The sequence below is a fragment of the Tyto alba genome, unplaced genomic scaffold, assembly GCF_018691265.1.
Source record: "Tyto alba isolate M040663 unplaced genomic scaffold, T.alba_DEE_v4.0 Super-Scaffold_20, whole genome shotgun sequence".
NCBI lineage: Eukaryota > Metazoa > Chordata > Aves > Strigiformes > Tytonidae > Tyto > Tyto alba.
Window position 1 is genome coordinate 8,116,404 of NW_024881283.1, and position 15,827 is coordinate 8,132,230.

The window sequence follows — 15,827 nt, forward strand, 5'->3', positions numbered from 1 at the left end:
CCTTCGTGTTTCATGGTGGGACTGACCTGCCCTGTAAGACATCCACACGCAGAGAATGGGGATGGAAAACAACCCCAAAAACACCCTTCTGGGGGTGTTGGTGTGAGTGCGTCTCTGCCAGCTGCCCACAGAGGATTGTTTTGCCCTAAATCTGGCCCGCCATCCCCATGCAGGGACAAGACTTTGGTGTGGTTTGAGCTGCCACGGGATCAGTCCAGGGACTGAGCTGTGGGACCACACAGCTGTCCTCCAAATGCCACCCGGGTGCCATTTTTCATGGCAACCATGCAGATTTGAAGGATTAGGAAGCTGTTGTGCTTATTTATTGAGTTGGTGGCTGGCTTGGGGGGAGGTGGACATCCCTGAGAGGCGAGGGGTGGATGTTTTTGGGGCAGCCTGAGGAAAACCAGGTCTTGCGGAGGAGCAGTGAGGGTCTGGGTCCTGAAGGGGAGCGCCTGGCAGGGTGGCACTCCTGGCACCTGTTCATCGCGAGGGGCCAGAACCGCCCCGGGGTGGGGGGAGGATTTGAGATTCCTGGCGCTGGGAGTGATTTGGAAAGAAATGGAGGCCCAGCTTGTCCTGGGGCACATGAGGAAGCCGGAGCCAGGCCGATAGCAGGGTAACCCCGAGGGCCGCCATGTCCCCGACGAGGGTCGTCGGCTGCAGCCCCCAAAATGGCGGGCGGGAGCCGCGAGCCCCCTCAGCGCTGGCCCCGCCCCCGCCTCGCCTCAGGCCGGGCGGCGCGGCGGTCCTCCCCCCCGCTGGGGTCGCTGCAGCGGGCGGCTGCGGCGCGGCGGTCGGTGGCGGAGTTGGCGGCGGGGGGGGGGGGTGTGGGGGGGGTCGCTCCCCACCGGGCCTCGCCGCCTCCCTCTCCGCGGCACGGCGGCCCCGCTCCCGCCGCCGCGGCGGCTATAAAGGGCCGCCCGCCGCCCGCCGCCCGCCTCTCCGCTCGCCGGGCCGCAGCGCGTGAGTCGGTGTCGGGCCCAGCGCCGCCCCGGGCCGGGAGCGCGGCGCAGGGCAGGGAGGGCACGGGGAAGCGCGGGGGCGCCGGGCGAGCGCGGCTCCGGCCCGCTGCCTCCCGTCAGCCCGGCCGCCCCTCTCGGCGCTCAACCGCCGCCGCGTGTTATTTATTATTGCCCCACGAGAGCCAAGCTATTTTATAGATAGATATATATATATATATATAATATATGCCTAGCAGAGAAGATTTAATTTTAAAAGAAAGGTTCGTATAAATATATATTGTAGAGAGGATTATTTTTCCTAATATATATATATATTTTTTTTTTTTTACCTCAGAAGAACCAAACGGCCTGCGCTCTGCAGAACCGGGGCTCAATTAATTTCTTAAAGCAAAATAGAGGATGTGGTTTTAGGGAGAGCAAGGAGGGTTTTGCCTCAGAGCTGACGGGAGAAACGCTCAGGAGCCGGTGTATGAATTTTTGGCTTCATATCTGAACCGTGGTCTCCTGGAGGCTTAACTTTATTTTTTTCTGATTTCCAGGCCTCTCCTCCCCTCTCAGCTGCTCTCTGTCCCCGGGGCCTGGCGTGGTGGAGCAGCCGTCCCCCAGTCCCCCCCCACTGCGTCCTCCCTCCAGTCACTGGCCTCCTGCCAGCCCCCCCTTTCCCAAGCTGTTTCTGCAGGGCCCTGCTTAATGAAGCTTTTAAATAAGATTTTGAGTTTCCCCCCCATTTAAATATTTACGAAAAGCTTTACTTAAAGAAACCCCAAGAATAAAACCCTCTTAGTTCCCGGTGGGAGCGTGTGCTGTGTGGAAGATGAACACGGCTGCCAGCAGTTACCCGATGGCATCGCTGTATGTGGGTGACCTGCACCCCGATGTCACCGAGGCCATGCTCTATGAGAAGTTCAGCCCCGCTGGGCCTGTTCTCTCCATTCGGGTCTGCAGGGATATGATCACCCGCCGGTCCCTCGGGTATGCCTACGTCAACTTCCAGCAGCCAGCAGATGGTAAGTGACATATACAACCACATCTATGCTTTTTTTCTTCACTTTTATACACTTTTTTCCACTAATTGTCGTTGCTGTTGATGTCTACTGCCATATAGCTGCCTACAAAGTGTTAGTACAGGGTAAGTAATCACTTGCTAGTGATTGTGAGGCTGCAATATTTTTTACAACTCGGTGTCTCCAAAATACTCTGCAAATTCACATCTTGGTAACGTCTCTGATAGATAGACGTATTTCTCTCTTACTGACATTACGCTTTGGAGACCTGGGTTTGTTCCATAAGAGAATAATCTCCACTGTGTTCCCCTTCATTCTCGTGTAGGTTTGGACTATTTGTGTGGGTCTTCGTGCAGTCAGTCCTAGCAGAAAAGTTCAGAGTAGTCGGCCTTGGTTGAATGCTCAATTTGACTGGCTGGGCCCACTCACTCAAATGTAATATTTGGGAGATCTGGTGGACTGCAGCTTGTCGTCTCCCAGTCTGGGAAGTGGTATTCTTGTGTTAATGGGAAAGATGTCTTGTTCAGTGTATGGAAAAACAGGCTATCTCACATGTAGAAGCCATGCTGATTTGCTCTTGCTAGACCTTTTTTTTTTTTTTTTTTTTTTTTTTTTTCCCCCTTCATACTTTAATTTAGTTCCTGCTCAAGTAGGTCTTCCAGATCTGAAGCAGCAGTAGCATGTGAAAGATGGGACAGAAAAGGTCATTTTGGAACATGTCTTTTCTGGAAGAAAATGGGTCAGCGTTTTCTGCCCTAGTTTTCAGAGCCTTTGCTTGTTGACTGGTGCAAGTTTATTGCTCTGTGCTGTGATTTAGCAGCATCTGTATGTGATAAAGACATACAAAGGAGATGAGAGGGAACTTTCCCTTGAATTCAAAATCAGTTCACAACAGCACAAACTTCAGCAGCAAGTAAACTTTTCAGTTAGCCTGGAATAGGTTACCCTGCTTTACATTTTTACAGACCTCAGAGGATGGTCTTTTTGTTGCACAGGGTAATACATTGACTTTGGATCAAAGTATTTCTTGTGTAGAAAAACGAAATGTTATTACAAAATTGTATTCCTGCAAGCCAACAGAGCCTCTGGGATTGAGCTCTTGGCCGAAATGTTTGATTTTATATAGTCTGTTGTGACTGTGCCATCCTAGCTTTCATCCTCTCCCAGATCAGAGAACCTTCTGCATGTCCTTCCCTTGGGATAGAGGCTAATTTCATTAAGCACTTCTGATACTTTGTCTTACCAGGCTGATAAAAAGCTAGCTGGCACCCCAGTGCATAATTTCTCATTCACAGAACTCTCAGAAGGGCTTTTCATGCAGGCTAAGCAATGAATTTGTGTGTTTTAAAACTACTCAGTGAGAAGAAAAGAACCTGAGAGCCAATATATGTGATCCTCTTCTGCTCTGATGAACCTGTCTGCTCTGACTCCCTCTCATAAAACCACCTTGGTATGTTCATGTGCTGTATAAGCAAGGGTAGTTACCCAGGCTTACTTGCCTTTATCTAGGCTATCATCTCATTTTGTGGGGTAAGAGAAATGAAAACAAGCAGCAGAAATAAAGCCAAGAAGGATCTTGGAGCTCGGATTAGATAAAAGCTGGGGAGGTGGGGTGCAAAAGAGTATAGATAAAGTTCTCATAAAGTAGAGAAGACCTGTATGTTATGTGTATTTATGATGCTAAAAATGAAGAGTGGCTAGTCACATGTGCTTGCTTCAGCAGAGTGAAGTTCTGATACAAATACGAAGACATGTGGCCTTCCAGTATATTTTGAGATAATCTTTTATGGTGATAAATAGGCAGGAATTTAGAAGGAGGTTGCATCATTCTGGGCTCCTGGTGAGGCAGCAGACATTTTAGGAAGTCCCAGTACTTCAAGTGATACTCTGACAGAGTGGTGTCTTGTTACTGGTAGGTCTTAGAAGGTCAAGTGATTTAAACCTAATCGTTGAGTTAATATTGGGAAAGAGAAATATCCCTCACGAAGAGTTCTTTTCTGAAATGCTCCTAATTTATTCTCTCTGGCAAACTGCAGCACGTGTTATTTTGCATAAGTAAAAAACAGCTGCTGTGCTAAATGTAATGCAGCAGGACATAAACAGATAACTTTGGAAAGGTGAGCCTGCTGGTTGTGTGTTGTGGTCTGCCTGAAACAAAGACCTGAATATGGAGAATGTAATTCTTATCGTCAGATGCAGAAATTTGGCTTTTGTTTTCAAGGTAGCAGTACTCAGTACTGCCTGCCTGCATGAGGGCTTTCTGAGAGAAGAAGGGATCTGTATTTTCTTCCAGGAATGCATAATCAGAAATGCATTTGGACTTCATTTTACTAAATCTGTGAAATGATGGGGGGTGTTCTGTAGCACTGTAGGGATCTGTTTTGATTTATGGGTGATAGTAGATGCTACAGAATAGCACTTGAAATAACTGTGAAGCTTTCTGCTCTGAAAACTGTTAGGGAAGTTCTTGTGGACACATTGTTAATATGCTGGAAGTGGTAGTAGGTATTAAAGAAGTTGATATATGATAGTTTGCATTTCCCTGGCACCTTTTTTTGAATGAAGAATAAGTGCTTTGTAAATCTGAAGAAAATGATGTTGTAACTTTTTTTTTGTGTGGTAAATAGGACTCTCTTCCTCTGGCTAGAGAAAGGCCATAGAGCAAGTCAAGTAGCCAGAACTCTTCCCCATTACGTGGGGCCACCAGAAGCTCACACTTACATCCTGAATGTACTGTGTACGTCCAGAGTTCCTGCATCCAAATTGGTTCAAAGCTTGCACTTTTCTTTACATTTTTGTTAGCTGGTGGAATGATGCTTAACCCTCCAAGAGGCTACTTTTTGGATATGCATTGTCTAATGTAGTCTGCTGCAGAGAGGTTATTTTTAGTGAAAATAAACTCTGCTGGTTTTGATTGCAGTTCTTTGGCATAGTAACCAGTGAATGCTGAATACTGAACCTGTCATACTGTGATAGGCAGATTAAGGAAAATGCTTCAAAGTTCTGGCGAGTTCAGGCTCAGCTGTGGTCGTTAATATTTATTCTTTTTGACTGTGAAGAAGGGAAAGAAAACAAGCGCATTTGAAAGAAAAGCTGAATTTTCTTTTTCATGTGTTCCTCATGTAATTTAATTCCAGGGTTTCATAACATTGACAACAGTCATGACATGACAGCTTGGATAATGAAGCTGAGAAACTTTAATATGGCTATAGAGATAAGCTGTTCTGGAAGTACACAGAAAACAGAACACTTTCCAAGCCAAGAAGGTAACCCAGAGCTGGAATTAGATAAGTGTCTATAAAGAAGCAAGGTGTAGAAAAGTATAGATAGTCTTTCTGTCTCTTCTCTTCCTTAAAGAAGACAAGACTTGTGTAACATACGTGCAGGTGTGAAGTTAAAAGGGAAGAGTGGTTACTTACATATGCTTCATTGCCAGCAGCATTTTGCTCTAACCTCAGTGATCAAGAGATTTAAGCCTGTTCTGTATGCAACCTCTCTTTAAAAAATAAGTGGTTAAATTTGTGCTATATGCTTTTGTTGTCGAGTCTTTTTTGCTTAGTGGTGTAAGCAGGAACCTGGAGGTTTGTGTAGCAGCCATTTTTTGCAGAATGGAACTCCTTGTGCAGAGTTTCTCTATGGGTGAATCTTGGTGTGTGCGTGTGGTTATCTGTCTTTATGCTGCTCAACCACAGTTGCTAATTCCAGCATTGTGTTAGCTCTGCATCAGAGAGCCTGTAAGGGAAATTAATTGCTATGAGGCCTGAGGCAAACTGTGAGGAGTGTTCATATGCTTTCTCTATCTAGAAGGCTATGGAAGAGGAATGAAAAGGAAGCCTGAAAGGGGTTTAGAGTGTGTATGTTATATATGAGTTGCAGTTGAGTCTGCTGGAAGGATGACAGGAACCAGTGGGAGAGAAACAGATATGGGAACTGAAATGGCTGCAACTTTGTGGCTTAAATAGAAGAAAATGAGAAGGTGTTTGCTCAGATTAAGGAAACGAATCAGTTGTGCTTAGTCTGAGTCATTCACATAACTCATGCTGATTCTTTACAGGTGTTCTTAGGTCCTGGTGTAATGTGATTGCATTTCCACCTGTGGGTATGGCAGACCTTCCTCAAATGAGGGAATCCATCTAGGGCTTTCTTACACCACTGCACACAAGAAGTGCCTGAGTGAATTTCAAGCAGAGCATAATAAGAGTGGAATACTAGCAAGCTATTGAAAGAGCAGTGCAATAGTATTTGCTTAAGTATATGCTGAGGAAGTTTGAAAGAACTGGGGGTAAGTTCATAACTAGTCTCTATCTTGGTAGCTGCTGCGGAGTGTTTCACAGTTCCCCCTGGTTGCATGCCACTGCTTCATCTGCTTGTCACCTTTCAGCAGGAGCCCTGTTTCTGCTGCAGATGGTATATACAACTAGTTTGTGTCCTAGCCAACACATACTTCTGGAGGACCTCTCCCTGCTATAAATAAACACTGCCAAATTTGACAAGCTGGACCAAGTCGCCTGCTGAAGTGCCTACTAGGAATGGACTGCGGGAAGAACCTCAGTTGCATTGATTCAGTGTAGCAGCTGAGGAATCATTTTAGCATGGTGGTTAATTGCATTGAACACCTTTGACTAAACAGAGCTGGTAGAATCCTAGCAAGTAGAACTTTCCTTCTTAAATTCTCTTTTTTTTTTTTTTTTTTTATGGTAAGCCTGACTACTTCAGGAATGAAGTTCAGCTGTTTGTTTCCCAGCTGGGCGTATGTGGGAAGGACTGGGGAAGATAGCAGTGGCACCATTTCAATTTAAAAAGCAACAAAACCAAAAACATTTCAAAGCACATGAAAAATTCAGAGAAACTTCCATGCACAACACTGACTCTGGGGGTAGGGAGTTAAGGAGACTTTTGTAGGCAATGTCCCATTGGGGTTCCTAGAGATAGTTCTTTGAAATGCTGAGTAGTTACTCTGGCTGCACCTGCAAAGTCACATGAAAGAAGGTGTTCAAATTGGCATTTTCCTTGAATTTGCTGCTCCTGAAATCTAATCGGCAAATATCACTAAGTGAAGGTGGTCTGGAAGAAATGAGCCAAACAAATTTGGAAAACTGGGGTTCTGCCCTGTTAGCACTCCTTGATTTTAATGTGTCTATCCCTCTCTTTCCCTGCTTCATGCTGGGAATTAACAGTCTTTCTTTTTCTCTGCTCACTCCATGCTGGGAGTGTTTTCTGGCACAGAAGAGTCCCAAGCATCTCAATTTTATGAACAAGATCCTAATGTGTGTACGTAATGATCCTTTTAATATATCAGTAGGTAGCAGAAATAGAATCATGGAGGGGGGTTTCAGTGTAGGTTAGAATGACAGTGCTGGGATTTTAGAGTTTAGATAAACACTTCCCTGTTAATCAGATTGGGTGTATGGACTTTTTTGCAGAGTTTTGTCCATTCTTGCTGTCATCTTTAGATTGAGCAATTTGGGAATAATTTTTTTGGCCACATAAGTTCCAGAGGCTGACTCATGTCATCTTCCAGCCAGCCACGTGTTCGTGCACATTTTTCCTGGCCTGATAGGGAGATGATCCTTTTCTCTTAATAGAAATGAGTATGGGTAGATGTGAGCTTCATGAAAAGCAAACAAGCCAAACAGTCTCTTTTGTTACTTCCCTTTTTTTTTCCCAGGGTTTCCTGTATTTCCCTTCCTTCATTGGGTGGAGCAATTTGCCTTTATGATAATTAAGAATGTAACTAATAAACTCCATGCATTTTGACATTCATTTTGCTGTGGTTGTTAAACCATTACTATAATGTAAATCTAAAATAGTCTATTTAACCTATTATATACCTAAACATGTCTAGTGACTGTGCTGCAGAGACTTCCCTTGAAGCATTAAGTTTAAAAAGTCATTAGAATTGGTTGCCCATGGTATTACCCCAAATGCCTCCATGAGCTGAGTAAAATTCGGAGAAGATGATCACCCACATGATGGAAGCCTTTATACTTTAATGAACCACAGAAATCTGTTCTTGACTTCTCTTGCAGCTGAGCGTGCTCTAGATACCATGAATTTTGATGTGATCAAAGGAAAACCCATTCGCATCATGTGGTCTCAGAGGGACCCCTCCTTGAGGAAGTCAGGGGTTGGGAATGTCTTCATTAAGAACCTGGACAAATCCATTGATAACAAGGCACTTTATGACACATTCTCAGCGTTTGGGAATATTTTGTCCTGCAAGGTGAGATGTGGTTACTTTGTCCAATTCTGTTACAGCAGTGACATGATCAGACACATCCAACGTAGGAAGTGAAAAGGACACATTTCACCAGGCGAGGAGTGGAGTCTCTGAAAGGCAGAGTAGAATTGACCAAAAGGTCAGGGATTGCTGAAGCTGTGTCAGATTTGGTCACAAAATGTGCAAGTCTGAAACACAGATAATGTTTTCCTAGTGTTGAACTTTGGCAGTAACCTATTTTTGTGTGCTGGCCTTCTGTCTGAGCGTGACAGAGGAGAAAACATGTTGAGAGCGCTGACATTTTGTTTTCCTTGCATGCATCTAGGTGGTGTGCGATGAGAATGGCTCTAAGGGCTACGCATTTGTGCACTTTGAGACCCAGGATGCTGCAGATAGAGCCATCGAGAAGATGAACGGCATGCTGCTAAACGACCGCAAAGTGTGAGTGTCACAGCCAGAAGCAGCAACGATCGCATGAACCGTGATGCATCTCGGTATTAACAGGGACACACAAGGCACTGGTTCTCCTGGCCCAAGCCTTGGCCTGCTACCTCTCCACTACAGGGCTGGTGAGTGACCCTGCCCAAGCCATGGCCTGCTACCCCTCCATCAAGGGGCTGGTGGGTTTCCCTAACCAAGCCTTGATTTGCTGTTTCTCCACTAGTGGTCTGGGGTGGGTTTCTGTGTCCAATTCTCTCTCCACTGCAGAGCTGGGTGGGCATCCTGGGCCGACCATAGGACAGGTGATTTTTCTGGTCGGTCTGTGGCCTGTTTGTCCTTCTCTTCTGCTGTCACCTTTTCTTGTCCCCATTCTCAGCTCCTACTACACACTCATTTTTTGCCTCGTTGCAACTCACACATTGCTTTTCCACTCTTGAAAACAAGCTGCTTATTGGGATTTTCATTCTTTCTTACAGATTTGTTGGGAGATTCAAGTCTCGTAAAGAGCGGGAGGCTGAGTTGGGAGCCAAGGCGAAGGAATTCACCAATGTTTATATTAAAAACTTTGGGGATGACATGGATGATGAAAGACTAAAGGAACTCTTCAGCAAATATGGTAAATACAGAAACACTTTTAGTGAGGATGTGGATTTCATGGTCCATGGTAGTGTAACAGTTTACCTGGGTCACTTTGAGGCTGAGGCATGCAAAGAGTTGAGGGGTGGGTAGTAGTTGTGCCAAATGTTGGACAGGAGGCAGAGGCTGACCAGCAGATGAGGGGCGGGGCTGGGACTATTATGGAGTTTATCATAAAACCATTTCAAGACTATTATTTTACTAACCCTGTCCCTTGGTAACAGGTAAAACTCTGAGTGTTAAAGTGATGACAGACCCCACTGGAAAATCCAAAGGCTTTGGCTTTGTAAGCTTTGAAAAGCATGAAGACGCTAACAAGGTATGACCAGTTTTTTTTGCTGCTTGAGTATCTTCAGAGAAGAAAAGCTTACTTGGTTTATCATAGGAGCCTGTTACTAAAATGAGACAAAAATCTGCCTCAGGCATAAATTCTTTTAGATGTGGGAACTTTGAAAACTTTTGCACCTTACTAGCTTGACGTTCAGGGGTAACTTGTCATTTCTCCATATTACTAGATCCACACAGAATGCAGTGGTATAATCAAGGATGTTAATTGCTGAAGAAATACTACAGTACAGGGCTTGAGGAAGAAGGTGTCTAGGGTGAGAAAATTGCGTAGAAATGGTCTTCTCTAAGCAGTATGCTTGTTAAAATTTGGTCGTAATTGCAAGAAGGGGTGGAGATAAATTCACAAGTTGCTGTTAGTCCAGCACCTACAGTGGTAGCGTTGGCATGATCTCTCTTGATAACTTCAGTTTGTCTTTAATTAGCCTGCTGCATGGAAGCAGGGCAAAGGTAATGGGGCAACCTTGGTTTATTGCTAATAGGCAGGGACACCGTGTGAGCTTTGGACAGTCCTGCTCTTAACAGGATCGGGTGCTGTCTTGCTTCAGCAGTTGACGGTTTCCTCTTGAACTCTCTGTCCAGGCAGTAGAAGAAATGAATGGAAAGGATATCAATGGGAAAATGGTATTTGTAGGCCGAGCACAGAAGAAAGTCGAGCGCCAGGCAGAGCTGAAACGGAGGTTTGAACAGCTAAAACAAGAGAGGCTGAGCCGGTACCAGGTGAATAGTCTGTTCATTTTCTGAATTTAAACACGGTTTTCAGTCTGGCAGACTTGAAAGGAATTGACAAAGTAGTCAGTTGTTGTTCTATGGGAGGTCCTGGGAGTTAAAATGTAAAGGTGAGTCTGTGGTATTTGGGAGCAAAGGGGGCCTCAGGGCATAGTCTTGGCAATGAAAGTGTTTAGGAGGACATGAGAAAACAGTCATGCAGTCTCCTTTACTTTCAAATGGGTGTACCTAGGAGGATGGAAAGAGACAGAATAACCCTAGACTGTTGTCTCTAATTTATGGCAAAACTGGGTCATGTCAGAGATAGCATCTGAATCTTTCCCACTCCTTGCGCTATAGTTCTGGACTGTGGGGACACATGATGCAACAGGAAGGCACAGGAAATCCAGACAAGCTCCCTTTCTCCACAGTGGGACTTGTTTCTACGCCTTTGCAACATTTATTGCCTTGAGCTTTGGGTGGTACGAAAGGAACATTATGCTATATTAAGAGTTTCGAGATAAATTAGAGCTCTGGCAGATGGATGCTAACAGTCAATGTGCTCAAGATTTTCTTTAATGTTATGAATGTCTGATTGTTCTCTCCCTTCTAGGGTGTTAACTTATATATTAAAAACCTAGATGACACTATAGATGATGAAAAACTGAGGAAGGAGTTCTCACCTTTTGGGTCAATAACGAGTGCCAAGGTATTGTGGGGCTTGGGGGTATCTGGATTTTAAAGCCTGAAGAAGGAACTGTTATTTGACATGGGATTAAAGGGCAGTTCTTACATACTCTGGTGATTGTGGTCCTGAGAACATATGGATGAGTAAATACACAGATTTCCTTGGGTCTTGATGGGATTTTACAGAGGACTTCATTCCCTCATCAAAAGAGGAAGCATAAAGTAGAAAACATGCTTGTTTGTGATGACTCCCAATAAGCATGAAATGGCATTTTTGTATGTGCATTTAGGGACTGCACCAAATCTTTCCCATTCCTTACTGTGCAGTGTGGGCCTGGGGACACATGGTGCTTACAGAACAGCAGAGTAAATCCAGACAGGTGACTTCCATTCATCGAGTACCTGTCTCTACACCTCTGCAACAGTTACAGCCTACCTGCCAGAAATCTGACATTTGAAAAACATGGATTCTTAGACCCAGTTCTTGTAATGGTACTCCACTAGCAATCGATCTCTACTGCAGGTGATGCTGGAAGATGGACGGAGCAAAGGGTTTGGCTTTGTCTGCTTTTCCTCTCCAGAGGAAGCTACAAAAGCTGTGACAGAGATGAATGGGCGAATTGTGGGCTCGAAGCCGTTGTATGTTGCACTTGCACAAAGGAAAGAAGAGCGAAAGGCCCATTTAACTAATCAGTACATGCAGCGCATTGCTGGGATGAGAGCCTTGCCTGCCAACACTATTATTAATCAGTTCCAGCCTGCTGCTGGGGGCTATTTCATGCCTGCAGTGCCCCAGGTAAGCTGAGCTAGTGTGGTTTTTCAGCCTGTCTTGGAGCTTTGATGGTACAGCTGCAGCAATCTCATTGAGCCTTTCTTATGCCTATAAGCAAATAATGCCTAACGAAGGGTGCAGCCAGTGTGACTTCCCAGATGCCTGTTCTTTTGATGTGAATTGAGTGTTGAGTCCTGGCAACAGCTGCCAACACATGTTGTAAACCATGTTTGTCGTTCACTTGGATGTTGCCTCTGAGCTTCTCTGATCTTTCTTCAGGCTCAGAGCAGACCCACTTACTATGCACCCAATCAAATGACGCAGATGAGACCCAACCCACGCTGGCAGCAAGGGGGAAGACCTCAAGGTGAGCATGCTAGAGACAATATTTTGGTTGTATGACTCTTTTGGCTGTACTTGCCAACAAGAAAAACGCATGCTGTCCTTTCCATGCACAACCCTTACCCGCTTCCTGTAGCTGACTGTCCCGACTTGCCAGTCGGTTCTGGTTTGAGGATTTCCCCTCATTTCTTCCATCAGGCTTCCAGGGAATGCCAAATGCCATGCGCCAGTCTGGACCACGGCCAGCACTGCGCCATCTGGCCCCCGCCGGCAATGCTCCGGCCTCTCGTGGCCTCCCTGCCGCTGCCCAGCGAGTTGGTAAGGTGTCTGCCTCCCAGGCTCTTCCCCTCCTCTGTGAGGGAGGAGGATGCTATTGAAACTTGACGACTTCTTCCAAAGATGGTTGTCAGATATGGACAACCAAAGGCCACTTGGAGCAAGGGGCAGAGACAGCACCTGAATCTTTCCTGTTCCTTGCTGTGCAGTGCAGGTCTGGGGACAGTTGGTGCTACAGCACAGCAGTGGAAATCCAGATGGGTTGCTTTTCATGCGTTTGGAACTCATCTCTACACCTCTGCAATATTTCCCACTCAAAAAAAAAAAAAAGCTATGTAGGTTATGGATAATGTTTTCAGAGTTAAAATTAATTTTATTCTAGTGAATAGCTGGAAAATATCTTAAACATGGATTCTACATCTTGTGTTTTAGTTTTAGGGACAATAGCCCTTTCCTAAAGTAGCCAGTTGCGTTTTGGAGACCAGTTTCTAAAGAAGTATTAGACCGTGCAGGGCATAGTCTGAATTCAGCAGTTAATATCAGCCATCCCAATTTACTTGCTTGCATGTTGCTACGGGTGTTTAATTCCGTTCTCCTCTTCTTTTGCAGGTGTTGGCACAACAGCACAGAATTTAGCTCCTCGTCCGCCTGTAGCTGCCACGGCTCCCAGAGCGGTTCCTCCTTATAAATACGCCTCAAGTGTCCGCAGCCCACACCCAGCTGTGCAGCCTTTGCAGGTAACACGGGGGTCTGGGCTGTGCAGTCCCTACAGTTACTGCAGTCCAACAAGTTTTACATGTAACTGAAGTATTTTTACAGAAACTTCAATCTGCTTTTATAGGCCAGACAGGCTTCATAAGTCGGAATTTAAAAACCTGGCAGCTGTACCTTTGCCAGGGGCAACCTCGTTGATTTATCTGTCTTGTACTTGCAAGCCCTTTTTTACCCAGATTTGCTGTAAGGGTATTTTTCTTGGTTCTTTGTTTTCCCATTTTGTAACCATTCATTCTCACATCTGCCAAATCCTCACTAGGATATCATTGTAGGCACAGTTTGGTTCTCCCACAAACCTCTATGATGTAAAAAAAAAGCAGGCATGGATGTTGCTCTTTCTCAGTTGTGATATTTGTCTCACAATATTTGATCTAATTTTTGCAAGATATTTACAGTGCCTGGGTGTGACATTAAGGGGTTTTGAGTACAGGACTTAGAGGGAGCATGTTTGTGAACCGAGGGCACCTTATCTGTCCTTTTCTGAAACTTAAGTCGGCTGTAGGCTTGACAAAGATTGTGTTTTAAAAGGAGGGAATATCTTATTATTGTCTTCAAATATGAAGCCGTCAGCCTAGTACCTATTTTGGAACCCTCATGTCTTACCTTCTACAGGCTCCTCAGCCTGCAGTACATGTGCAGGGACAGGAACCGCTAACGGCCTCCATGCTGGCTGCTGCCCCTCCCCAGGAGCAGAAACAGATGCTGGGTAAGTGAAACTCCAGTTCTTACAGATTGTGTTTTACTTTGGAAATCCCTTCAGGTTTCAAAGAGAATTTTAATTGAAACTCAGCTGTCTGAACTTTTTTTTTTTTTCCCCAGGGGAACGTTTGTTCCCTCTGATTCAAGCTATGCACCCCAGCCTTGCAGGGAAGATCACAGGAATGCTGCTAGAGATAGACAACTCTGAGCTGCTGCACATGCTTGAGTCCCCAGAGTCCCTCCGGTCAAAGGTAAACTGGCCTGTTCTGTTGGATGGGGTGGACTGTGGGAGGCTTTGGCCCATAGAGCAGGTTTCACTAGATAACTTGTCTCCCCAAGGTGGAGGAGGCGGTTGCAGTGTTGCAGGCTCACCAAGCCAAGAAAGAAGCTGCCCAGAAGGTGGGTGTGGTTGCTGCTACCTCTTAAACCAGGAAGACTGGTGAGTGTCTTGGTTCTTAGCTCCAATTAAAAGCTTCCAGAATAAGAGTAATTAGAGTGTGATTGTTAGGAAATGCAGCTGAAGTAGAGGCCTGTGTAGGCCCAGGTACCATGCTTGTCTGATTTTAGTCCACTCCTTAAAAAAAAAAAACCCTAATGTAGCTTCTCCCAACAGAATCCTTATTATAGAAGCTTTAGAAGTATTCTTCAGAAATCTTATTTTAATTAAGCATCAAAAAGATGTTGCATAAATCCCTGAAGTGTTCTTAACAGTTGACATGTCAAGGAAGGAATAATGTATTGAGATGAATCTTGTGAAACTGCTAATCTGGGAAATAAAATGAGAGGCACAAGATGTTCTAGTGACTTTGAGGCTAAATTGGCTGTTAATGCCCATTCCATATCCTGACAATCATCTGCCTACAGTATATATTAAAGTGCTCGTGTCACTTCACTGCATAGGTCTGTCCAAGCAAATGCCATCTCCTGTGTTTGGAGCTGCTTCTTGTTTAACTTCTGAATAAGACTTTTGATTCTTCAAATGACTCTTCTCACATTTGATGATCCATTTTTCTGTGGGTTGTCTGGAATTGACATCTTCAGTACTTCTTGTGAAGCTGTTGTGGACAGATGTCACAACTCAGAGTGCTGAAGAGTTCTTATATTTTTCATCAGTGTATTTCTCAGTACTTCAGTCACTGGCTTCTCTGCTCAAGAGTTTGAGTTTCTTGTCAGATGATCAGAAATGGATATTATCCACAACTGTTAGCAGCTTCTCTGTACCTTCCAAATTATATTGGCGTCTGTATGGTTTGTAATGCTGGAAGGTTTGCTAGCCCGGGGTGAGGTGTGCTGTAACTTGCCTTCCTCTTCCTCTAGGATGCAAAGAAGCCAAATAGCCCCTTCATAGACATCAGCTCAAGATGTTTGAAGATTCTTCAGTCCTGCAGATCTCAATGCCGTGCATCATATCACATAGTTATATTGCATTTTGTAAATTAATCTTTAAGATCTTACTTTAAAAGCCAACTCTGAAGCTCTAGATTTCCAAAACCAGAATTGGGCTTGCAAGCTTTTCCTTTGTGGTCAGCACAGACCTACCCTTTGTGTCTTCTAAAGAGGACTTCGAGGATTTTAGGTTGAAAGTATTTTGTGGTTTTGGTTTTAACTGAACAATCCAGTTTGGAAAGTCTGGAAAGCATTTATCAATAAAGGAATAAACTTTCACTGTGTTTGTCATATTTTCTCTTGATTTACTAAGCCATAGCACATTTACTTAACTACCCATCAGTTTAATTTTGCTGTCATATGATTGATATATTAAAATTGTGATTTAACAAGCAGAGTAACTAATTTTGGACAATCACTGTTTTGAAGCAGCTGTGTTAAAATTATGCCACAGGCCAATTATGCTGGGTTTGGTTTAGTATATGAATGGCTGCTGACTAAGTGGTGATCTAATAGAAGGGTTTGGGAGGTATTTTTAAAATGAAGTGTAAATGGAGTTTGGCTCCCTCTTC

The 15,827-nt window shown here is 44.7% G+C and overlaps 1 protein-coding gene and 3 non-coding genes across 6 annotated transcripts; all 4 read left to right on the forward strand.

The window, feature by feature from the left end:
- The first annotated feature begins 1,236 nt into the window (after positions 1 to 1,236).
- Positions 1,237 to 15,534, forward strand: PABPC4 (poly(A) binding protein cytoplasmic 4). 3 transcript variants are annotated; one of them, XM_009970783.3, is made up of 15 exons: positions 1,237 to 1,972; positions 7,999 to 8,192; positions 8,515 to 8,630; positions 9,107 to 9,246; positions 9,491 to 9,585; positions 10,194 to 10,331; positions 10,933 to 11,028; positions 11,530 to 11,802; positions 12,058 to 12,145; positions 12,319 to 12,438; positions 13,006 to 13,133; positions 13,783 to 13,876; positions 13,990 to 14,120; positions 14,209 to 14,308; positions 15,187 to 15,534. In XM_009970783.3, the coding sequence occupies exons 1-14, from the start codon at positions 1,780 to 1,782 to the stop codon at positions 14,293 to 14,295; spliced, it is 1,893 nt and encodes a 630-aa protein (XP_009969085.2). In that variant the 5' UTR covers positions 1,237 to 1,779; the 3' UTR covers positions 14,296 to 14,308; positions 15,187 to 15,534. The 3 variants fall into 3 exon arrangements, with proteins under 3 accessions (XP_009969085.2, XP_032859144.1, XP_032859145.1); XM_033003253.2 differs by lacking the exon at positions 12,319 to 12,438; XM_033003254.2 differs by lacking the exon at positions 7,999 to 8,192 and having other exon boundaries at positions 1,818 to 1,972.
- LOC116964282 lies at positions 10,647 to 10,781 on the forward strand. The gene has a single exon (XR_004408657.1). It is a non-coding gene; the product is annotated as a small nucleolar RNA SNORA55 (small nucleolar RNA).
- LOC116964281 lies at positions 11,302 to 11,433 on the forward strand. The gene has a single exon (XR_004408656.1). It is a non-coding gene; the product is annotated as a small nucleolar RNA SNORA55 (small nucleolar RNA).
- On the forward strand, positions 12,573 to 12,705 carry LOC116964280. Its single transcript, XR_004408655.1, has one exon. It is a non-coding gene; the product is annotated as a small nucleolar RNA SNORA55 (small nucleolar RNA).
- Positions 15,535 to 15,827: the final 293 nt, after the last annotated feature.

Coding starts and splice junctions, on each gene's coding strand:
- PABPC4 (XM_009970783.3), top strand. CDS start 1,780: ATGAACACGGCTGCCAGCAGTTACCCGATGGCATCGCTGTATGTGGGT. Junction 8,631..9,106: donor CTGCTAAACGACCGCAAAGT/GTGAGTGTCACA, acceptor TCTTTCTTACAG/ATTTGTTGGGAGATTCAAGT. Junction 11,803..12,057: donor TCATGCCTGCAGTGCCCCAG/GTAAGCTGAGCT, acceptor ATCTTTCTTCAG/GCTCAGAGCAGACCCACTTA.